Genomic DNA, 24611 nt, shown 5'->3' with positions numbered 1-24611 from the left:
AAAGGTTGCAAGTTTGAATCCCCGAGCTGACAAAGTATAAATCTGTCGTTCTGCCCCTGAACAGGCAGTTAACCCACTGTTCCTAGGTCGTCATTGAAAATAAGAATTTGTTCTTAACTGACTTGCCTAGTAAAATAAAGGAAACAAATACACAATGACCATTCACAAGGTACACACTGAAATTAAAAGTTGAATAAATCGCCATTCATCCATCTGAGCAAGGACCATGATACCAATGTAGTTCCACTATACAGTCATTTTAGGACACAGCAACAAATAACTCCATTATCTTTCGTTGAGCCACAGAACCAAAACTACAATGTAGAAAGAGGAGGAAGGGAAGCGCTACTAAGGTACACAATAGTACATTTTGGTAGACAGAAGGTGCTCTTTAATAAAAGGGGTGAATTGGTCATCAAAAAGAAAGGAGGACCAAGGCACTTTTCATTTAATTCATTAAAATGCCTTTATTTGTATGGCATGTTCAATAGACGTGTTGGCATTTTAAAACTTTGTTTCTATTGAACAATTAATTATATGAAGAGTGCCTTGGGCCTCCTTTCTTTTTGAAAACTACAATGTGTTTGTAATCAGGACCACACACACACACACACACACACACACACACACACACACACACACACACACACACACACACACACACACACTGATTTTATTGTCCAATCACAGACAATAGGAATGTACACAACAGTGCACAGAAAGGCACACGCCACTAGGCAGGGACACAAAGGAAGACCAGGGGGTTCCTCAGGTAAAGGGGACCATAGGGACACAAAGGAAGACCAGAGGGGTCCTCAGGTAAAGGGGACCATAGGGACACAAAGGAAGACCAGGGGGGTCCTCAGGTAAAGGGGACCATAGGGACACAAAGGAAGACCAGGGGGGTCCTCAGGTAACGGGGACCATAGGGACACAAAGGAAGACCAGGGGGGTCCTCAGGTAAAGGGGACCATAGGGACACAAAGGAAGACCAGGGGGTCCTCAGGTAAAGGGGACCATAGGGACACAAAGGAAGACCGGGGGGTCCTCAGGTAAAGGGGACCATAGGGACACAAAGGAAGACCGGGGGGTCCTCAGGTAAAGGGGACCATAGGGACACAAAGGAAGACCAGGGGGGTCCTCAGGTAAATGGGACCATAGGGACACAAAGGAAGACCAGGGGGGTCCTCAGGTAAAGGGGACCATAGGGACACAAAGGAAGACCAGAGGGGTCCTCAGGTAAAGGGGACCATAGGGACACAAAGGAAGACCAGGGGGGTCCTCAGGTAAAGGGGACCATAGGGACACAAAGGAAGACCAGGGGGGTCCTCAGGTAACGGGGACCATAGGGACACAAAGGAAGACCAGGGGGGTCCTCAGGTAAAGGGGACCATAGGGACACAAAGGAAGACAGGGGGGTCCTCAGGTAAAGGGGACCATAGGGACACAAAGGAAGACCAGGGGGGTCCTCAGGTAAAGGGGACCATAGGGACACAAAGGAAGACCAGGGGGGTCCTCAGGTAACGGGGACCATAGGGACACAAAGGAAGACCAGGGGGGTCCTCAGGTAAAGGGGACCATAGGGACACAAAGGAAGACCAGGGGGGTCCTCAGGTAAAGGGGACCATAGGGACACAAAGGAAGACCAGGGGGGTCCTCAGGTAAATGGGACCATAGGGACACAAAGGAAGACCAGGGGGGTCCTCAGGTAAAGGGGACCATAGGGACACAAAGAAGACCAAGGGGTCCTCAGGTAAAGGGGACCATAGGGACACAAAGGAAGACCAGGGGGGTCCTCAGGAAATGGGCACCATATTAATGGATTGGATTACAGGGACCATAGGGACACAAAGAGGGCATCGGATTACGGGACAGTGAGGAGACAGTACCTCGTGGGGTCTGTAGAAGCCATCTGCGCAGGTCTCACAGTTGACACCGGCCGTGTTCTGGGTACAATCGATACACACACCCCCGCCATGGAAGTGTCCATGCGAGTTCATGCTCATCTTGTGGTCATTCATAGTTTGGTTGTAATAGCAGTCCTCGGCCTTGTTGTGGCAGTTACATTCTAGTGGAGGAGAATATTAAATATGTCAGATAACAACTTATGTATCTTATAGGTAGACTCAGTTATTGCGATGAGGGAGATGCAGACTTCGCTCTCACACCCTGTCTCTGCACATGTGCATGGGTTCGCTTCACACTGTTAGAGCCTGGTAGGTACGGGACCAAAACAGCTGACGTTTAGCTTCGCGCTTCACCGCTCCTCGTTGTTGAGGAAATTGACCCACTATGCTGTTTACTTTGTGCACCAATGTCATATCGCTGAGTCTACCTTTAATGTGAGAGTAGTGAAAGGTTAGTTTATATTAAGAATATACACTGAGTGAGTGTACAATACATTAGGAACACCTTCCTAATATTGAGTTGACCCCCTTTAGCCCTCAGGACAGACTCAACTCGTTGGGGCATGGACTACAAGGTGTCGAAAGCGTTCCACAGGGATGCTGGCCCATGTTGACTACAATGCATCCCACAGTCAGCTAGATGGGGTGGCAGGTAGCCTAGTGGTTAGAGCATTGGGCTAGCAACCAAACGATTACAGGATCAAATCCCTGAGCTGAACAAGGGGCCGTCTTTGTACATAAGAATTTGTTCTTAACTGAATTTGCCTAGTTAGATGTAAAAAATAAAATGTCCTTTGGGTGGTGGCCCATTCTTAATACACACGCGAAACTGTTGAGCGTGAAAAACCCAGCAGCGTTGCAGTTCTTGACACAGTCAAACCGGTGCACCTGGCACCTACCACCATACCCCGTTGAAAGACACTTAAGTCTTTTGTCTTGCCCATTCACCCTCTGAATGCCACACATACAATCCATGTCTCAATTGTCTCAAGGCTTAAAAATACTTCTTTAACCTGTCTTCTCCCCTTCATCTACACTGATTGAAGTGGATTTAACAAGTGATATCAATAAGGTATCATAGCTTTCACCTGGATTCACCTGGTCAGTCCATGGCCTGGAAAGAGCAGGTGTTCCTAATGTTATGTACACTCAGTGTATGCATGTTCAAACAGGTTTGGATTTTATTCTGTACTCTGAGTAAACACAACTTATGTGCAATTTCATTAAGGTGCTGAAACAGCTCAGATATGATGATATAAAATAGGACATTAACATAAAAAGCTTGTAAAAACCCATACAGTAGCTAACTCTGCTTCACATCTATTGATATTAAAATGTTTGAATTACTTCAACAGTGTCTCATGGAATTCATCATAGGGATGGAAAACAAAAACCTCTTTCATGTGTGTCAATGAATAAGTGAGACATGCAAGTGGATTTAATTGAAAAGCGTGAAAGTTATTTTATCTGGCTCACTTTAAATCAAGTCTAAATCCAGCATGTAATTCCCATGTCTTTATTTACCAAGTGACAAACCAAGGGCAACATTCACAGTATGGACTTCTACTTAAGATAAGGTTTGAACTTATTTCCCCTTAGGCCCAAAAAGACCAAGGCAGCTTACTCTCGCATGTGTTGCCGTTGGAGAGGGTTCCCGGTTGCCACGGTTCCTGGTGGTAGCCGGGGCAACACTCATTACAGCTCTCCCCACACGTATTGTGCTCACACACACACTGCAACTTCTGAGAGGACAAAAGAGAGAGGGGTGAGGAGGAGCCACAGGAAGTGACCGATTGAATGCTTATGCTCTAGTCCTATTGCCAGCTAGGAGTGGGACACACACACACACACATTATTTTCTAATTTTTCATTGTCAAACAAATAGCTGGTTCTATACAAGGTGTGAAGTGACACTTGTGTGTTGTATGGTTATCATGTCATGATGTTTGTGTGTTACAGATGTAGGATCTTAATTTGAGCCAGTTTGCTACAGCAGGAAAATAATCCAACAGCAACAGGAAATGTGAATTATTATGTGGATTATAATTCATTGACATTTTTGTAGGGGTTAATACATTTTTTTCACAAGGACAAATCAAGCCTGAAATTTGAAAGCCTTTTAAAACTTCAAATATACTTCAAGTTTTACATTTCCTGCATTTCCTACAATTGCAGGTCAAATTAAGATCCTACATCTGTACGTTGGTGTGAAATATATGAGTGCATTTCCAAGTGGCAAGTTGAAGGGTCACAGGATTAGTGCTTGCTTTTTTAAAACTTCAAATATACTTCAAGTTTTACATTTCCTGCATTTCCTACAATTGCAGGTCAAATTAAGATCCTACATCTGTACGTTGGTGTGAAATATATGAGTGCATTTCCAAGTCGCAAGTTGAAGGGTCACAGGATTAGCGCTTGCTTTCTCATCCTCTTGTTAAGGTGACATTCCCCCTTAATGAGGAAGGCAACCAATTCAACTGAGCAAGTGTTGGGCTGTACCATTCCTTCAGGGACTATAGGGGGAGCTGAGAATACTAAATTCACTTATAAAAACAATTTGTTTGACAAATATATTTCTCATAAAGAAGTATTACTACCATACTTTGCATCAAATTGATATAAAAGTACTCTTTAGAATAAGTGTGTACAGCAATTACAACAAATTAGCAATGAACCAATGTTGATCCCGATAAGAGGAGCTTAATTGAGTCAAAATGTGACATGTTTAACATCTCACACAATATGTGAAAGGCAGTAAACACGTTTTACACTAAACAAAAGCTGAATGACAGCCACCGTGTGAGTCTGAACGGGCAAAACTGAAGACGGCCTGGAGTTACCTTGGCAACGGGGTCCCAGGGGCAGCTCTGGGCGTGGCCGTAACAGATGCACATCCCGCCCACTGAGATGTCCTTGATGGAATAGTAGTACTGCAGAAGGAAACACAATGCCAATCAAGTTAGAATGACAAGAGAGAAACAAAAACACTCAAATCTGCCTGGAGAGATGACAACTGATGTCTAAACTTATACTTCAGACCTTCTGATGCAAATATCTCGTAATTGAATGTTTGTTAAAACCATAAAAATGCAATATACATTTTTTTTAATCGTTTTTCAAAACGCACAAACCACATATATTGAATGAACGACCAATTTGGTTTAACATAGCATTTAAACAGAAAACAGAACAGTGAGAGCTCGTGCTAGTGCTTTAGCCATACCCGTCTGGTGACGATGGGGTCCACCTCCTTAGGGTCACGGTAGCTGAGGGTCATGAGGTCGGCGTTGAGCGTGCGGATCCTCTGCAGGCGCAGCCGGATGTAGCGGGCTGAGGTGAAGTCTAGCAGCTCTGGGGTCAGTTGGTCAGCACTGGGCCGCCCGTTGATCAAAGACGTGTGGATCTGAATAGGACAGAATAAAATGGAAAGACTAGTGGCAAAAATGAACAACACACATACATATTGACTGAAATACATCATTACGGTCATTTTTTCTCCGATATCACTTGCCAGTCAGACCACTGGCAAATGGCATAATACAGGGCTAAACAATATAAGACACGATCAAGGACCTCACTGTGGGCTTTGGGGTGCGTCTCAATAGTCTGAAGTGGCTTCATCTCCTTGTCTCCCTAACCTTGTTAAACTACTGAGATACACTCTCAGGAGCTGTGAGTAATCACAGAGTATCCTAACCACAGACGTTCATTACAGCTCTGCCTCGGCTAGAGTTACATTAGCCCAGCAGGCTGGCGTCTAGAACTCTGGGAAAGCAGGCTTTCATTATCGGAAGGACGGTTGAGTCATCCCACTGTCTGGACTACATGTGCTAGAGGGGGGCACACTGAGCCCATTCTCATCTAATTCTCTGCCTTGAACCAGACCTAATAAAGCAGTAGTCTCAAACTCCCAGCCTGTGGGTCACCAACGTGCAGCTCATGAGCTCAATGTGGCTTGCGGGCCTGGAGTTTCAGACCACTGTGGTAATGTAAAGTTTAAATAAATAGATAACTACCTCTCCGTGCTCCAGGGGTACGAGACGTGAATAGTAGGAGGTACAGATGACCTCGTCGTCTCGTTTGTAGGTGGGGGGTCCGAAGCGGGGGGTGATGTTGTAGCGGGTCAGACATTCTGTGTCGCTGATGGCGTAGTACTGCCAGGGTGTGTACTCCACACCGTCCATTGAACGCTCCAGCACCCAGTTACCGGGACGAGGGGAGTTGGCTGCCTTGATTATGATGTAGGCCACCTGGAAAATCTGTAGACACACACAGACAGACAGATTTTAATATTTCATATTTAACAGTGAGAGTACAAAGGACACACACACACACTCGTGCACTCATGCACACACAGACACACAGAGTTATTCTCCCACCCATAATATTTTATGTCTGGATCTCCATTTTGTTGTGCATGACTGGAAGCTCAGGCTGTGCACCTTAAATACAAGGCTTTTCATTCATAAGAGCACAAATAAGTATTTGATTGACAAGGAGCACATATGCAACAGATCTGTTTTGACATAATAACAGTGTACTGACACATTTAACCACTCAGTTACCGCAAGCTCTCTGTAACCCTCTTTCATGTGATGTTGTCACAAGGTTAATTGCATGTTTGATTGAATTCCAGTCTTAGTGCATCTGGCCCTAACAGCGCACCGTATGACCCCTATGACCCCATACACAGTCATACGATAGGCTCCCAAGCTAAATTGTGGGGTGGGGTTACAGCTCCCCTGAACCCCACTGTGAGACCTTGCCTCCACTCTCTCGCTGTCTCCTCAACACTCCAATATGAGCCTTACACAATCACAGGGCACTACTAGACTGCCATTGCAATTCCCTCTCTTTCACCTCTCTATGACCCTCTCAGTGAGACTAATAACAGTCTATCCTGCCTCACATAAACGCACATAGAACCTGAGCTAGCCATTATCGGCTTCTCAATTTGGCTTGTCAATGGTGCGTTTCCCCAGGGGCTGAGTGGAACCCCCCCCCCCTCCGTTAAATCCTCCCTAAAGGTTCCAGGCAGCGGCACAAGGCTGTAAGTCTACCTTCCGGACAGGAGGCACACCTACTGACGTGTCACAGCTGATTTACGGCTGATTCATAACTTCCTCAACGGCGAGGGAACGCGAGCGTTAGCGGGTATCGTCGCCAAGCCACACCGAGTCGTTCCAGTGCATCTAAATGTCAATCCCGCCTCAGGGCTGAGATGGATCATATGAAACAGAGAGCCGGTTGACTTCCCTCAGGTTATGTCTGAACCTTAAGTTACAGAATGATTTGCCCGTATGGGAATCTGAAAGCTAAACAAGACATTTGGTGCAAACATCTTTGGCTAAATGCCTTAGTCTGTATAGAAACCATGGGAAATCCTCTCTACAGCTGTGAATGATTCACCTGTATGGGCCTCCAATGGCTATACAAACATCTTTAGCTAAATGCCTTAAGGCCTTCCCACACTGAACGTCAGATTCAGTCTTTTACATTTATTACATGTCACACTGTGCGATGTAACTAAAATACAACTCTGGATATCAACCTGGCCAGATTGTACGATTTGCTTGTTTTGTCGTCACATTCTGCTATTGGCTTGCATGGCTACGTCAGCCGACGTAGGGTACGTCAACTGCAGAGGTGTATTTGATCTGCACATTTGCCAGCAAGCCTCCCTCTATGCTCATACGTGAGTGAAGTGAGTTTGGAAAAAGTCTTCATAAACAAACTTGTCCCAAAAGAAGATTTTAGTTTTCATGATTTTTTTGCATTTATTAAAATCCCATCAGGAAGCCTGATTTCAGAGGTGTCATGGAAACAAGATTATTAGGGAAATCGTTCTTCTTGCAAAGCATGTAAACGTTTAAATCAAACTACTATATTAATCTGACTATTCACAATAATCATATTTTTGTGTGTGCATACTCAGTGCCTATTGGTTGGTCACCGGGATCTGCTCGTAACACCAGCCAAACTACACGATCAAGGCTCTAAAGTTTAGACACAGACAGAACTCTGGTCGAAGCCTACGACCACACTTGGTGGTACTTAATCGGCTGACCTAGAAGCTGTCACACTGATCGACAATCATTTACGACGAGACAATTTGCCCATGATGGCAAAATTGTGGCATAAGCTGGTTGAAATTGTACAGTCTGTGCAGGCCTTTAGTCAATATGGGAATGTTTGGGTTGACAGGTAATGTGATCAGTGAGGTTAACATTCCTGTCCCAGCAGCAGCTTTCTCTCTCTGAGACTAGAATCTGTAGAATCCTTTTGACAGGTAGCATCTTTATTCTCATCAAGGAAGCTTGGTCACCAGAGCTTTCTTTGGTTCTTTGGTCACTGGCCCAGTCTAGTCCAGAGTGTGAGTGTGTGTGTGTGTGTGTGTGTGTGTGTGTGTGTGTGTGTGTGTGTGTGTGTGTGTGTGTGTGTGTGTGTGTGTGTGTGTGTGTGTGTGTGTGTGTGTGTGTGTGTGTGTGCGTGTGCGTGTGTGTGTGCGTGTGTGTGTGTGTGTGTGTGTGTGTGTGTGTGTGTGCTGTGTGTCAGCGACCTCCCTCAAAGGAGCTTAGTGTTCTCAAGGCAAACAGATGCTGTGAATGGACTGGGTTAGTTATTGAATCGTGACCTAATCCTGATTCATGTGGACTCCAATAAATGGATGCAGACCTGAACTATTGTGGACTAGCTGCCTTTGTGCCTCAACTTAACTAACCAATTACTAGAACACTCTGTTTAGAGGATACAAGTTAGTTAACATCACCAGATATCAGTTATTTCAAATGTAAAACTCTAGTGACTCCTGTGCCGGGCCGGGCGCATGCACGCTGACACGGTCACCAGTTGTACTTTGTTTTTTTCCGAGACATTGGTGCGTCTGGCTTCCAGGTTAAGCGAGCAGAGTGTCAAGAAGCAGTGCGGCTTGGTAGGTTCGTGTTTCGGAGAACACGTGGCTCTCGACCTTCGCCTCTCCCGAGTCCGTACGGGAGTTGCAGCGATGGGATAAGACTGTAACTACCAATTGGATACCACGAAATTGGGGGAAAAAAGGGCTAAAAAATAATAATGATAACAACAAAAAAACAAATTTCAGTAAACTATCCCAATTTCTGATTTGATATCTGTGTCAGAAATTGGGATAGTTTACTGAAATTGTGATCTGAGTGCCACATTTCAGCAATATGTTTTGATGTGGCTAGTTACTGTGACTGCTAGAATACAGTGTTAGTTATTACTAGATGCTAAGCGCAAAGTTGTTCCCACTGTGTCTCTTTAGCCACCCAGTCATTACCACTAAATCCCATTCCGCCCAGTAGGACCCAAAGCCCTGTGTAATGGCGTGCCTCAGCTAATCTGCCTAGTCACTGTGACTGGCTGGCGGACTTTGATGTGAGCTAGCAAGACCTGGCTGCAAGTAGCCGCGGGAAGCAGCAGAGGATTATTTTTGTAATTAGCTGCCATTTTGGATCAGGTGGGGGGGGGGTTGGTGGGGGTTGTCTCAAAAGAATAAGTGAAACAGTCTGTCCAGTGTGTTAGAAGAATGAATCGTGGGGTAATCAAAGGGTAAACTGTGACCTACCGAGACAAAACGAAAACACATACACTTACTAACACTTTTCCAATTGGAGAAACATTAAGTAATAGAAATGTGCTTCCCAACCGGTAGCCGGACTAGCCTCTGTGCCAGTTTGGCCGACGGGAGAGAGGATGGAAAGATGACAAGGGGGGAGAAGACAGTCATGGGGACCCAGCCAGTGGGAACGAGCAGAACCAGGCTGCAGGGGAGAGACAGGAGGATTACCCATCAGCCCCTAAGCCGTCAAAGGGGCCCAGATCACCAGTTGAGCTTTGCGCTTGGTGGGGCCGGGGCTGTGGGGCTCAGAAAGCGGAGCTAAGTCCCCTCACTGGAGGGAGAAACCAAAAGTAAAGAAATATGGCCACCACTGACACTGTCCTTCTTGCTACTAATCACCAACATGCTATAAAGACCTAATCTCTGGCTTGATACAATACAGACCAAACTGTCTGTGTGTGACAATATGTTAGACACAAAGTTGATTTTGAATATGTAAAATTGTCAGGTAAATTACATGAGTATTTAATAAATATCCAGACAGAAACAGGATGTCCTTTGGCTCCCCTCTTTTTTGTGTCTCTGACACTGAATAGAAACCAGCAGAATACTGAAAAGCAGTAAATTCTCAGGCCTGGTCAAGACCAACTTCCAGCAGTTTTAACATTTAAGATATGCTGTGGTAGCAGTAAAGTAGGAATCCAGACAATAGCAGTGGAAGTCATGGCTGTGGGTTCCAACCACATAAAAGAGGCTGGCGTTTGGCCACAGGTCTAGTGGGTGGAGATGAGTAAGTCTTTTGTGTTGGTGGGAGATGGGAGATGGGGGAAGGGCGATGGGGGCCGGAGAGCCCCGTACACGACAGGACATGCACTCAGAGAGGCCCAGCCACACACCGGACAGGACAGTGTGGATATCAGCCAGTATGAGCCAGTGTAGGAAACCAGCCACAGCCAAGGCTCTTTCACCAGAAACACGTATTGTTTTGAATCATATCACAGAGAGTCATTCTTTTGAGGTTGGGGTTACTACCTACTACCTTTCCACATTGTTTACATGAAGTGTATCTATAAAAAGTAAGTTAACATGTTAACATAGCGACGGGCCTTGCAGGTTATATTTTGTCAGAGGGTCAATAACGATGGCTATTGTGGTGGACGGTGGCGGCATTGTCGCCGTAAAGTGACAATGTGGGACAACACAGCTGGGCAGTGAGAATGGGGGCTGTTTGGACAGCAGCGTCTGCATTTGCCCCTCTCCCTCTCTCTCCTGGGGGGCCCACAGGATGAGAGCTCCAAATGGTTTCCCCTCTGTTTGTTTGAATGGGGCCTGTTAATTGGATAAAGAGCTTGGTTGTGCGAGTGTGTGCGTGTGTGTGTGTGTGTGTGTGTGTGTGTGTGTGTGTGTGTGTGTGTGTGTGTGTGTGTGTGTGTGTGTGTGTGTGTGTGTGTGTGTGTGTGTGTGTGTGTGTGTGTGTGTGTGTGTGTGTGTGTGTGTGTGTGTGTGTGTGTGTTTGTATGTGATGTGCTGGAATGGCATCCACAGGGAGATTAGACCATCTAAATCCTGACACTTTGACACTGTTTCCTGTCAGGTTTGGACTCCTGTGGATACTGGTCAATACAAGTACTGTCTGCCAGGCACCACACTGAGGGTTTTAATCAAGATGGATGCCACTGTTACCGAACCAAAAACACATGTCTTCATCAAATACGTGAAAATAATGACATTTCACTTAACATAGAACATATGTGCAACATACTATAGCTTATATAAGAATATATTTACATCATGGCACTGTAAACTTTATTTAAACCCTCTTTCGAACAGAGAATTTAATAAAGGAAGATATAGCCTAGATATAATGCTATTATTTCTTAGGGCATCAGTTACGAGAATCAGTGTTCTCCCACGTGAATACTTCGGTATTGCGATATAGCAGTTAGTTGGAGACAAAGTATCTTAGCTCCTCAGAGGAGAGAGCTAGCTAGGCTAAATATTGAGGTTCTTAGAGATATAATGAATTAGACAAACAAAGCTCCCGATGACAAGCTAATATTTTCCATGTAGATGTTTATCTTTGCTCAGGTTTTGAGAAGTCTGAGTCATTTTCAGTTGGTTTACCAGTTGGGGTATTATGCTCTTTTTGACGTCTGCTATTTATAATGTCGATTTATTGTCATGACACGCTTGGTTTTGCTTTTATTAACTCAATACAAATGTTTGTTTGATCTAGTGTGATAATATTCAATTATTGTTGTATGATAATGTAACATCTTGAATTATTTGGCCTATACTGTGTATTCAGCACCAGATACATTTCCATCACTCACTACTACCATATCTCAGTGTCTTGACAACTCTCTTTGGTAGCAACTATAGAACATACTGTATAATTACATTACCATATCAAAGTTATCACACGTCAGGAATCACACTGGGAATGTTAATGAAACATCGACCTGTAATCCCAACTTCTCTCAGCCTTTGATTTTCCCTGTTTCTGCATGTGTCTTCACAATTCTTCCCGATAACTCTCGAGGGGAAGGAAATGGAATCTTCTGCGGTTGCAAATGAAATGTGGAGATAAGTGTACGTTTACTGAGGAGTAGTCCCAAACGCTCATTTTCAATCTAACGCGCTAGATTAAAGTGACTGGCTCCGAGCTGTATTCTCATCACCACTGGCAAAAATGAAAAACAAATATTGATGGGTGGACGGGAACCTGTGTATTCCATTTTCATCTCCTCCATTGCTAAGCAGTGGATAAACATCACATCTCAAATGTTAAGCCTGTTGAGGTTGCCTGTTGTGGTGGGGGGAAAAATCGATACAGTTACATATCGGGATACTATTTTTGACGAGATTTCTGTATTATTTCTTGCGCTACCCGACTGTACCTGCACCAAAACTCCAGACTTTTCCCTTCATATCGTGTTCTCCATCTTCTTTTTAAATAGGGAGACCATTTCAGCACTTATATCCACATAACTGATCAAAACTCATTTCCTCATGGCTCTCTTTTGTCCCTCCGCAGGGAACATATGGTGAGCAATATGTGATAATATTATATCGTCAGGTCCCTGGCAATTCCCAGCCCTCGTATCAAAATTGAGGCTAAATCTAGATGGAGCATGACGTGTAATCCAGGCAGACAGAGCGTTGAAAGGTCGGTGAATGGCTACACACACGCACACTTTGAAGATTGTATTTTCACATGAAAGCAATTACTGGGATGTCTACATCCAAATTAGTTCCACATGTGCATTCCCAAGGTCAATATACGTTGCTGGAATTCCCAAGAGGAAGTGGGGAGGGTCCACATCTTAGCATTATATAGTGTGCACCTCTGAAACAGGTTGGTTAAAAGACAGGACCATCACGGCCGACTACTATGGTGTGTGTGTGGTGGCTCGATGAAAGAGGGTCTTGTTTCGAGTGCCTGTTGAAACAGGATTTTTTTAAGTAGCTGGCTCAGCTCAGTCCCCCCCCCCCCTTTGAGAGAGAGAGAGAGAAAGAGAGAGAATGTGAGAAAAAAGAGGCATAACATAGCCCCCTCCCCCCAACATTTGTTTATCAGCAGCACCCACGTTGTATTGTTCGTATGTATAGGATACACATGGTAAACACACCGTCCAACGACATGCTTACTGGCAGGTTCCTTCTCGACAACGCAACAACAATAAGAAATAATACAAGATAAGGATACGAACATAAAGTAAATGGCTCAGTAGAATGGAATACATATTTTAGCCGAAGTATAATACAGGAAGGCACAATTTAGAGTGTGTGTGTTCTCACCATGTAGCTAAAGAAAGAGGTTCAGTGTAAAAGCAGCAACATAGCAGTCCTCAGAATTCCTACCTGTCGTAAATCCAGAGTGATGGTCACCAAGTGGAACTGGCGGCCATTTTTTATGCTTGGGCTCTGCCACCACCCATTGGTGCCGTCAATAGCATTGGTGATTGGATGTTGCTCTGCATAATATCAAGAGAATAGCAAGAACATAAATACCACAAATCCACACCTGGAGCACTGTACTTCAGACAGATGACTCAACGACAGTGAGACTGTGGAAAGTCAAACTGTCTGGAGCACTTGCCAGCAGGCATAACAGTAAAACCCCAGACTCTCCTCCCCAGCCCTCCCCTATGCATACTTAGAGGCTCTCGACTCCCATACCTTTGGGGTTTTGACTCTGGGCATTACAGGTCCGACACTGGGAGTTGCGGATGCGTCGTCCTGGTACGTGTTCCACCAGCTTACAGTACATCTCTGGCTCAGGCTCTCCACAGGTGGCGTTGGTGGTGATCTCTGCATTACTGGCCAGGTTGAGGATGGCAGGGAAGAGACCTGGCAGAGATCGAGAGGTGGTTTCAGACCATGATATACATCTATCTGCACACAGAGACAGGTTATGACAGAGTACATGGTCTGTCTCTTCACATAAGCATGCACACACGAGAAAACACTCCTTCATATTTACACATTATTTCATTTAATTTAGTAGACAGTCTTATCCAGAGGCACTTAGATAAGCACACACACACACCTTCACATTACCCCCCAAAAAGAGGAGTTGTATCTCACCCTTCCAACCCCTCCCTATTTCCCACCCCCAATCTACACCCATCCTCATTATGTCTCCTCTGTGTATCTGCAAAGCATGTCTTTGAGGAGCACCCCCCCTTCCAAACACACCCATATCCCCCCATCCCCCCACTCTCCACCCACATGTTTACATGGACCATTGATAGGTAAAATGGTCAGGTCGAGGAAATTGACAAAGGCTGGAGTCTATAGATGGGTGGTGTGGGCAGCTGTGGGCTGCTGTTATAATTACCCCAATGCCCTCTGGGCTTCAAGGCCTTTGTCCCAAAGCATCGCTCCATCTCTGTCTCCTAACAGAGACTTCAGGAGGCTTATGCTAACAGATGAAATTCTACACTGAATAAAAATGAAAAAATAAATGTTTTTGACGGTGTGCTTATAAGATGCTTGTCATTTTATAATTTGTTAACCTTTGGTATAAAAATTAAAGGCCTGCTGGTCATGATTTATAAATGGTTTATACATTTGTTTACTAATGCTAATAAATATATTAACAAATTATGCTTACACTGTTTATTAATAGTTAATAAACTAGATGTTTCTGAGCAGATCCTCAAAGAAGTCAAAAATTTCAACTTAGGGCCACCAAAAAGATAGAGATGGCTCTGACTGCATGTGTGGTTATGGGTGTGGATACGCAGACCCGCGAGCCACTGCAGACCCTCATGATGAGTTTAGATTTTTTTGTGGCCCCCACCCCCATCAAAGTCGCCATACCTGATCTAAAAGATATGGAAGATTCCGAGGAGAACCTTGTTAGCTTGGCCTATGACTTAATCCTATTGAATTGAATGGCCCCAAAGCATTCCTGAGAACACTGACGAGAACACTGATGAGCACTTCAGAGGCTCAAGAGATAAGGAAGCTGGGGGATGAAGTCGTTAGCCTAATGACATAGCAGCAATGAGACATCTGACCAGACCAGTGGTAGCATGTCTTGGAGTCAGACCCACTTATCAGTACTGACCATTGGGATCAATCCATTTTCAGCATATGAGCCAGTACCGTACGGTTCGGCTCTGCAAGACAGTGTGAAATCGGTATAACTGACTGACAGGCTGTCTGTTTGTCTGTTTGTCTATCTGTTGGTCGCTCGGTGGCTGCTGATTTCTCATTGACAGAGAGGCTTGACCCCTGTGCTCTGTGGGCTGGAAAGGGGTCACCCAAGGAGAACGGAATGGAAAGCAAGTATCCAGTTCATGTCTACTATTCATTAGGTTGTTAAAATGCTTTTACCACAGCTTGCCTTAAAAAAATAACTTGATTTAATCTTAGAAACTATCCTGGGATAGAAAGAAACCTCAACCATGTTCTCTGACCACCAAACTCACAATGTTTTCATAGTTTGTAAATCAATTATGTTTATTGATTTTAGTGATCCTCAAAGCCAAATCTTAAATCTCAATGGATTTGATCCTGTGAAAGTGAAACACAATATTTATTTTTTTGGCTCATGGTAGACCCAATCCCAAGAGGGCTATTTAACAGTAACCTACCTTTGACATGGTCAAACCAGGTGCCGATAGCTGTGTGAAGGCAAGTGACACAGTGACAGCCCTGGTCAGCTGAATCAACACACCGCATGGGTGGTATGTTATTGACACACAGCAACTGGTTGTGGACAGGGACAGTCCTGGCAATTTCATCCATAAATCACCACCTAGTCGTGATGTAACGGCACACTGCCTGTCCCTGCTAATCAGTGCTACTAAGCTGACTGACACATAGTCAGGCAATGCTGTCACACATAGATGTGGTAATTTGTGGTAATTTCAGGATTGTTAAATCTATTAGCTGGGGCTCCTTTGTATTGGGGATGTTTTAGTCATCTGTCTGCGTAATCATGGCTCCATAATGAACGTTGCCATATTGTGGAAAATGAAATCAAAGCCAAGCTAGCGTCCTTGTCCTACTTGTGTTTATTTTTCTATAATTATGGGCTTTAATCCTCTTTTGAACTGTTGATCACGTACTGGGTGTCTTATTATATCCTGCCTGGTTGGCCCTGTCCGGGGGTATCGTCGGACGGGGTCACAGTGTCTTCCGACCTCTCCTGTCTCAGCCTCCAGTATTTATGCTGCAATAGTTTATGTGTCGGGGGGTTAGAGTCAGTCTGTTATATCTGGAGTATTTCTCCTGTCTTATCTGGTGTCTAGTGGGAATTTAAGTATGCTCCCTCTAATTCTCTCTCTCTCCCTCCCCTCCCGGAGGACCTGAGCCCTGGGAATTTGCCTCAGGACTTCCTGGCTTGATGACTACTTGCTATCCCCAGTCCACCTGGTCATGCTGCTGCTCCAGTTTCAACTGTTCTGCCTGCGGCTATGGAACCTTGACCTGTACACCGGACGTGCTACCTGTCCCAGACCTTCTGTTTTCGACTCTCTACCGCAGCTGCTGTCTCTAACTCTGAATGCTTGACTATGAAAATTCAACTGACATTTACTCCTGAGGTGCTGACATGTTGCACCCTCTACAACCACTGTGATTATTATTATTTGACCCTGCTGGTCATCTATGAAAATTTGAACATCTTGGCCATGTTGTGATATAATCTCAACCCGGCACAGCCAGAAGAGGACTGGTCACCCCTCAGAGCCTGGTTCCACTCTAGGTTTCTTCCTAGGTTCCTGCCTTTCTAGGGAGTTTTTCCTAGCTACCGTGCTGGTACATCTGCATTGCTTGCTGTTTGCGGTTTTAGGCTGGGTTTCTGTGTAGCACTTTGTGACATTGGCTGATGTAAAAAGGGCTTTATAAATACATTTGATTGGCTTTCTAAATACATTTACAAAAAATATTAGCCTCTTAATCAGCTTATCTGACAAAACATATGAGACAGCTTTGCTTGTTAAATTACAGTTTTGGACTCTACTGCTTGATATCATGTGATGTAAACTAAAATTGGGCATACATTGGTCTGTTGGTTTGACCAATGTGCTCTCAACATCAGAGGTGTGAGGTTTGATCCCCACATTACTGACTGTGTTGCTTTGGATAAAAGCATCAGCCAAATAACCATTAAATTTGTACAGTATATACATCATACATTGTCCTTTCCAGCACCAGTTCCAGCAACTATGGTGAGTGCATAACCAGGCCAGCATGATACAGCTAGGCTCGGCTCAGTAGAGTGAAAAGGACATCAGTCAGTCAGTGAGGCCTGGCCAATGTTTGGACAACAAAGTCCTGTGATTGACTGGCCTGGACCTGGGCAGCTCCCCAAAATTCAGAGGTCATCATATCAGCCTTACACATAGACTTTGTAACTGTCCCATTGTGGCGTCAGTGAGAGCATGGGCTGTGCCATTGAGGCCATGTCCATCCTGAAGTAGTCCATTCACTTCTTCTACTACTTCTATGACGGTGCACACATCCACCTAGAGTGTGTTGTTTGATCAGTTATAAAACAAAGGTTGGCGATATTACCTGCAGTTATGGAATGTTTCCTCACTAGTATAATTCATTGGCTGATCCCTCCTGGTGACCTGGATGGAATTAGGAAGTCCCACCCAGTTGACTATTTCAACATGAAAGTCCTCAATGGCGCTGCTCATGCTAAAATAGACTTTTTGGCACTAGAGTCCTCTATCTATCTCTATGGCTTTACCCAGGATTACCAGGGGGATAAACTGAGAACATCTTTGGAATGCCACTGTCACTGAACACAAAAGATTAACGTTTCAACAGCCCAATCACTGATAGATAGCATCTGGGTCAATAAGGTAAAAATGTTGGACATGGCTGAAGATGTTAGCCAATATACTTTGGTGGTATATTTGGAGGCTCCTGAATGGCACAGCGGTCTAAGGCACTACATCTCAACACTAGAGGAGTCACGACAGACACTGGTTCAAATCCAGACTGTACCACAAGCAGCCATGATTAGGAGTCCGATAGGACAGCGCACAATTGGCCCAGCATTGCCCGGGTTTGGCCAGAGTAGGCAGTCATTGTAAATAGGATTTGTTCTTAACTGACATGCTTAGTTAAATAAGTGAAAAAAAATAATAATACATTAAGAAATATACAGTGGGAGAAAAAAGTATTTAGTCAGCCACCAATTGTGCAAGTTCTCCCACTTAAAAAGATGAGAGAGGCCTGTAATTTTCATCATAGGTACACTTCAACTATGACAGACAAAATGAAAAAAAAAATCCAGAAAATCACATTGTAGGATTTTTAATGAATTTATTTGCAAATTATGGTGGAAAATAAGTATTTGGTCAATAACAAAAGTTTATCTCAATACTTTGTTATGTACTAGCAAACTCTCTAGCAAACTTCAGACAGGCCTGGACATGAATTGGCTTAAGCAGGGGGGAAAAAAAATCCTACAATGTGATTTTCTGGATTTTTTTTCTCATTTTGTCTGTCATAGTTGAAGTGTACCTATGATGAAAATTACAGGCCTCTCTCATCTTTTTAAGTGGGAGAACTTGCACAGTTGGTGGCTGACTAAATACTTTTTTGCCCCACTGTATATACCGTATACCAAGGTTTTTGGAAAAAGATACAGGATGGTTTTTCAATTACCGTCAAAACAAGTTCTTTGAAGTTTTTCAACAAATGTGAATATTTATAGCTACTTTTTAAGTTAATACCTGCTGTCAACTTGTGCAATATGTTAGAAGACAAAGCAGATTACGTTCTCCATTTCACTTGTCACATTATCTTACATTATGAAGCTTACCGTAGTTCCCCAGAACAGTTGAACCAGTCATGCTTTTGTTTGTATATAGCACAACGGGAGAAAGAGGGAGCTGTTGAGTCCATTGAGTCCATCACATGAGGTGATGAAGTTACACGTATGCAATTCATTACTAAATGTTTGCCATCAGATATCTTATAATGGCTTTCTGCTGTGTTTGAAAGTCAAAGAGCGCTGGATTAGTTTTTTTTCCCCTGTCCATGCATCACAACTTTGTTCATATTATGTACAATTTCTCTCGTCCACACTCACCAAAAATGACATTCGGTTGCTACTAGTTAGGCAAATTTATCTCATTAAGTTATACAAGCCTATCTTTACAATTAGTTTATGGTCGTTTTTGCTCGTTAGCATTTAGCCAACATCATCTATGTGATTTTGCTATTAGTTTGTGCTAATTTTGTTAGCATTCTAGTAATAGAGGCAAAAATGAGCTTTTCTTGTGTTTCTAGCGCCCCCTTGTGTGCTATTCCAGTAATTACGTAAATCCCAGGATGACAGAAAGACAGTATGACAATATAAAAATCTGGATACAGCCCAAGCCTATTAGCCAACTACCGTTTAGCAGTTCAGGTAGCATTACTCAGTGCTTAGCGGACTCGGGTTATGCAGAGAATGTTGTGTAAATAGGATGAGAGTGATTGTGAATTGATTGAACAGTAAAAGTAGTTTAACTGATCGATGCATTCTCTGTGTGGCACATATATTAATAAAAGTGTCTATTTGAGGGTTTTTTGGTTCATCTCCAGAGAGTTTGGTTGGAATGTTCTTGTTTGTACAATTTCGAGTAACCCTCCCCCCTCAGTCAATGGGATTCAGCTTATGCTAGCCTTCAAAAGCTCTTCAAAATAGCCTTCAAAAGCCCTTCAGTTAGAATCAATGCTCGAAAGTTTGGAGAAAAAGCACACAATCATACTAAGTACTTCAATAACCATTTGAAAACACCTTACTAGCACCTTACTACATTGCCTTCCACCCCAGTCGGGTTAAAATGCTTGTCTGCATTACCAAATCTGCTTGTGACTTTGTTGAAAGTTTATAAGTCAAACTTTCCTTTTAATAATTAACCACAGGTCATGAACGTGATTCCTTTCTAGATCAGGAGATGTTGGTGATGTTGATTTCCAACCCCCCGTGGCTTTTTCCACACTAATATCTAACCTTTTTATGAGCTACGACACACACACGCACACACACACACTCAGCTGAGGACACAATGTAAGCGTATCGTCTTATGAACCATTATCAAGGTGTATGTACTAATGTTATAACACCCAGTACCTCTGACACTAAACCAGGAGGTAGGCAACTGAGTGGATCCAACAAGTCACTCACTCACTCCATTCCAGCTACTCAGAGCCACTCAAAGGTGAGAAGATAATCACAAAAACTCTCTATCTTCAGCATCTCTCATTATTTGCAGTGCTTCCTCAAACCACCTTGAATCCTAATAGGCCCCTACTAAACGTAATCAGATGGGAGGGTGAACTGATAGCAACTAAAGAAGGTGACACAATCAGAACAATGGAGTTTCAACAATGCGGTTGACTGATAAGATATGCAGTCGCAGTGTGACTCAGATGACTAATCTCTGTATTGGAGAGTAGAGGTGTAATAATAAATGTAGAGATACGGAGCAGCTTTGTAATATAAGATATATAGCTGCTGGTTGTAGCTTGAATCTTATTTGTACAAAGATAGATAGCAAGTAATTGATATCAAATATTGTGGCATTTCGGTGATATTTCAGGAAAAAAATAACCCAAGTACTGCTACAAAATGATATTTCAGGAAAAAAATAGCCCAAGTACTGTTACAAAATGCTATTTCAGGAAAAAAATAACCCAAGTACTGTTACAAAATGCTATTTCAGGAAAAAAATAACCCAAATACTGTTACAAAATGGTATTTCAGGAAAGAAAATAACCCAAGTACTGTTACAAAATGGGAATAGAGGGGCATGAACAAACAACACGCCTGAATGTGTCCACACAACTAACATGTCTCAGAATTTAAGTCGGCATGTTCTTAAATGTGCCTAACACAAAAAAGAACTTCAGGACGCCACTCTTGGTAACTTTTAATCGTATGCATGCTTACAGTACTAATTCCCGGGTGCACTAAAAATCCTCTCGCTATCATTTTTACAACTGTCCTCCTCCAACTTCCCCCCTTCAGTGTGATGGTAGACCTATAGCCAGAGGGCATCCTAAAGAGAGAGCTCTGTCATTACTATAGTGCCAAACCATCCACCACGCCCTGCTGTGGTCCAGACACAGATACTATAGCTGGATCCAGACACACCTGGCTCTATATAATGATGAGTTCACTTTGGAGGTGTAAAAGTCACTGTCTTAAAATGAGGCTTTAGCTACAGTCAAAATCCCACAGTGGTGTGGTGCTATGAGTGTAAATCAATTCTTTGTCTCGGGTGCAGGGTAATAATTATGCAAAATGGACCCCCTGACACTGTTTTCTGCTACCAAAATGGTTGATCATTTCCCAGAGAGAACAGTGTTATGTAGCACAGCTCGACTCAAGGTATCATTCATTAGATCACACTGTAGCAAAAACAAAGTGGTTTCTTATTGGACAAGTTCAGGTAGTCCATCCCTGTTTCAGTCCATTTTTTTCTATTTGGTGTATTAATGAATATGACCCATCTTGGTTCTGTTGACCTCTTCACTGGGTCTCTGTTTTTCACAGTGTCACATAAAAATCGCAGGTGAGAAATCCTATTGGTATGGTAAAGCTGGTTTGGATTCCATTTGGGAACCTTGCATATTATTGTACCAGAGTGTTAACACCACCTAATGTTATGAGCTCTAATGAGATTTCACTCTTCATGCTGGGAGCAAATGGGATTGACACCTTTGCTTTGAATTTGTTTGACGTGTTAAATAAATATAATAGATATATTTGTTGCATTTGGAGATCCCCAACATGCTAAGGCCAACAAGTAGGTACAAGCTTCTCCAATGGCTTTGGAGAAAGGAAATTCCACAGTTACTGGAATTACTCAATGTTTTTCACTTTAAAATGTAGGCCAAACAAAAACCACTGATTTCAAAGTGTAACAAGCCATACAACTCTATGTCCAATTACAACATTGAACAATTTACACAGTAAATAATACAAAAGAAAACATTTACTGGAAAATCTGTGCAGATGCAAAGTTTGGTAACAGAATAACTAGGGCTGAGAATAGCCAAGGACCCCACGATACGATATTTTCACGATACTTAGGCGAGAATACAATATGTATTGCGATTCTCACGATTCTTATGATTCTATATGTATTGCGATTCCATACTGTGATTTTATTGCGATTCCATGTTCCAAGCATATTGCTCACCATATGTCTGCTGCAGAGGGACAAGAGAACCATGAGCAAACAAGTGTTGATCAGTCATGTAAATAAAAGTGCTGAAAACAAATTGGGTCCCTATTTAAAAAGAAGATGGAGAACAAGCTATGAAGGAAAATACTGCAGTTTTGGTGCATGTACAGCAAACTAGCGTAAAAATAACATTATGATACTGTCAAAATTATACGAAACGATATATCATAAAAAATTATATCCCGATATGTATACATTTTTTCCACCATCACCAAGAATAATGGTAAAACTTCTCTCAGTTTTATTCTGTTACTGAACTGAACTGAGCTGTATCTGCACAGTTCCTCCTGTAAATATGTGTTTGTAAAATGTTTGTGCATAGTTATATGGTTTGTTAAACTTTGAAATCAATGGTTTGGGTTTGGTATACATTTTAAAGTCTTGTCATAATTCCTTTACCATGGAATTGCCCAGAATTCTTCTACAAGCAAGCAATTACTTAAGTTCTCAAGTATTCATGCATATCAATTAAAAGTGTGTTTCTTAAATGTGTTTACTAGAATGGCGAAAAGTTTAACAGTGCATCAAAATCTGATTTTGATTTCAAGTAACACAAAAATATACACACAAAAAAGACAAACCAAGAGGGCATGTAATGAAAGCTGGTCTATTTGAACCCACAAAACTGCACCTCAAACATTTTCTACTGATGACATGATTGTTATTGCAATTAGAGGCATTGAATTCGGGCTTGAGGGCGACCCGAGCATGTTAGCATGACTATGCTTTGGAGAAAGAGGCGTCAGCCATTGTCATTCATTTCAATGACAATGGCCTGGAATTTCTGTCATGTGAACCTCTTGAGCAAAGACCGTTAGGAATGAAAGGAGAGTAGGTGAGAAAACGAATAATGTTAACGGTTTAACAAAGTAACTATCACGTAGATTGGCCAGTGATAGTAGTTTACTGGTGATGCAACATGTTGTATATTAAAATGGGTAGACGACTTTCTAATTACTTAGAAAGCTCCTGTTTGAAAATTATAAACTTAATGGCTGAATTATTATGCCACAAGTGTCCAATTTCAACACCAACACCCCATGGTTAGACCTATTACTTTTCACTCAATTTATGCAATACATATGATTTATTCTGGCAAATGTAAATAACAGTAAAATAGTCATTAGGCCTACTCCAAGTGTATTATAGCCATCAATAAAACAAAGTATAACGTTACTATTTCTAATCCTCCACTTATGCTTTGCATTAATTAAAGTGCATATTCATTACATTGCATAAATAATTACAAAATGCTTTGCCTCGGATGCACTGAGACCTCGTGCTGAATGAACATTCAGTCAAAATGTAGTCAAATGGAAAATTATTATTTCCAGCTCACCTCTTTGCTGGCAGTCCGCGGAGGATGCCCATAGCAGCACAATTGCACAGAAGAAGAGCTTCATCTTTCTCAACACATTTGGGTTGGGTTCTAATAAATATCTCCAATAATACGTTAGGAATATATTTTCTAATGTTTACAGGAAATTATAGACTAAAGTTGTTGTCTTTTTGTCTTTTTATCTCTCCTCTCATTCATTCAGCTAACTTTTGTCTCAACTTTTTCATTCTGTCCCGCTACAAAGTCGCTGGCTGGACCGCACCATTTGGTGAGGAGCAGAGGGGTGTGACCAAATTGCCCAACTTTAAAAGAGTAGGCCTTTAACCTCTATTCAAGCTGAAGGAAACGCTGGGTCAACTACATAGAATCAGGCCTTTAGTATACAGTACCAGGTGGTAGAATTCTGCAACCATGAACTACAGCCCATGTAAATATTGAAGCATGATAATGAAACTGGAATGGAAAGCATCATTGAGTCACCATTATTTAGGGCATTCAATAACCAAAATCAACTGTACAAAGTATATGTAATAAAGGCTTCTGTTTGTATCAAACATGTCTTCCAGATTAATTGCATAATGTTATCAACAAAGAGAAACAAAACTAAGCAATTTATAATTCCGGATATTAAAAACTGTTAGCGAAATGAAAGTTTGATCCATTTAGCTACTTTACCAATTATGATATATTTCCTAGAGGGCCACATTTTTGGGTCAGGGGTGTGTGTATTACTGCCCTCATGTGGACAGAATGAATATATATGGGAATGATAATAGGGCCAACACTACTGCAGTAATACAAGAGACCAGCAGTGTGAATAGTCAGGAGTGTTAGGGGGAGTCTACATGACGTATCACTAAGAGCTACAGATTTTATGATGATGATTTGTGTTTCTATAGGGCTTTTTTTAAACTTGAAGCATTTCATATTGTATGGGGGCAGAACTCACCTCTTATCTCCACTACTAAAATTGTTCCACAACTACGTTTATGCTTCGTATCTATTCACACAATAAAGTATCTGGGGCAGTTGAAACATTCTGTTGTTGACATAAGAACCTAGACTGAGTG

At 42.7% G+C, this 24611-nt stretch overlaps 1 protein-coding gene across 1 annotated transcript in view; it reads right to left on the bottom strand.

The window, feature by feature from the left end:
* Positions 1-23761, bottom strand: part of lama1 (laminin, alpha 1) — a 74720-nt gene extending 50959 nt beyond the window's left edge. Inside the window, exons 1-8 of the mRNA XM_064941485.1 lie at positions 23542-23761; positions 13669-13839; positions 13351-13463; positions 5924-6166; positions 5131-5310; positions 4748-4837; positions 3532-3649; positions 1890-2068 (exon numbers count right to left, since the gene is read on the bottom strand). Coding sequence (XP_064797557.1) covers positions 1890-2068; positions 3532-3649; positions 4748-4837; positions 5131-5310; positions 5924-6166; positions 13351-13463; positions 13669-13839; positions 23542-23605 — 1158 coding nt within the window. The 5' untranslated portion in view covers positions 23606-23761. The remainder of the gene's footprint in view (positions 1-1889; positions 2069-3531; positions 3650-4747; positions 4838-5130; positions 5311-5923; positions 6167-13350; positions 13464-13668; positions 13840-23541) is intronic.
* Positions 23762-24611: the final 850 nt, after the last annotated feature.

This window comes from Oncorhynchus masou, chromosome 28, assembly GCF_036934945.1.
Source record: "Oncorhynchus masou masou isolate Uvic2021 chromosome 28, UVic_Omas_1.1, whole genome shotgun sequence".
NCBI lineage: Eukaryota > Metazoa > Chordata > Actinopteri > Salmoniformes > Salmonidae > Oncorhynchus > Oncorhynchus masou.
Note: the sequence above shows the minus strand (reverse complement) of the source record. Positions and strands in the feature narration are given on the sequence as shown.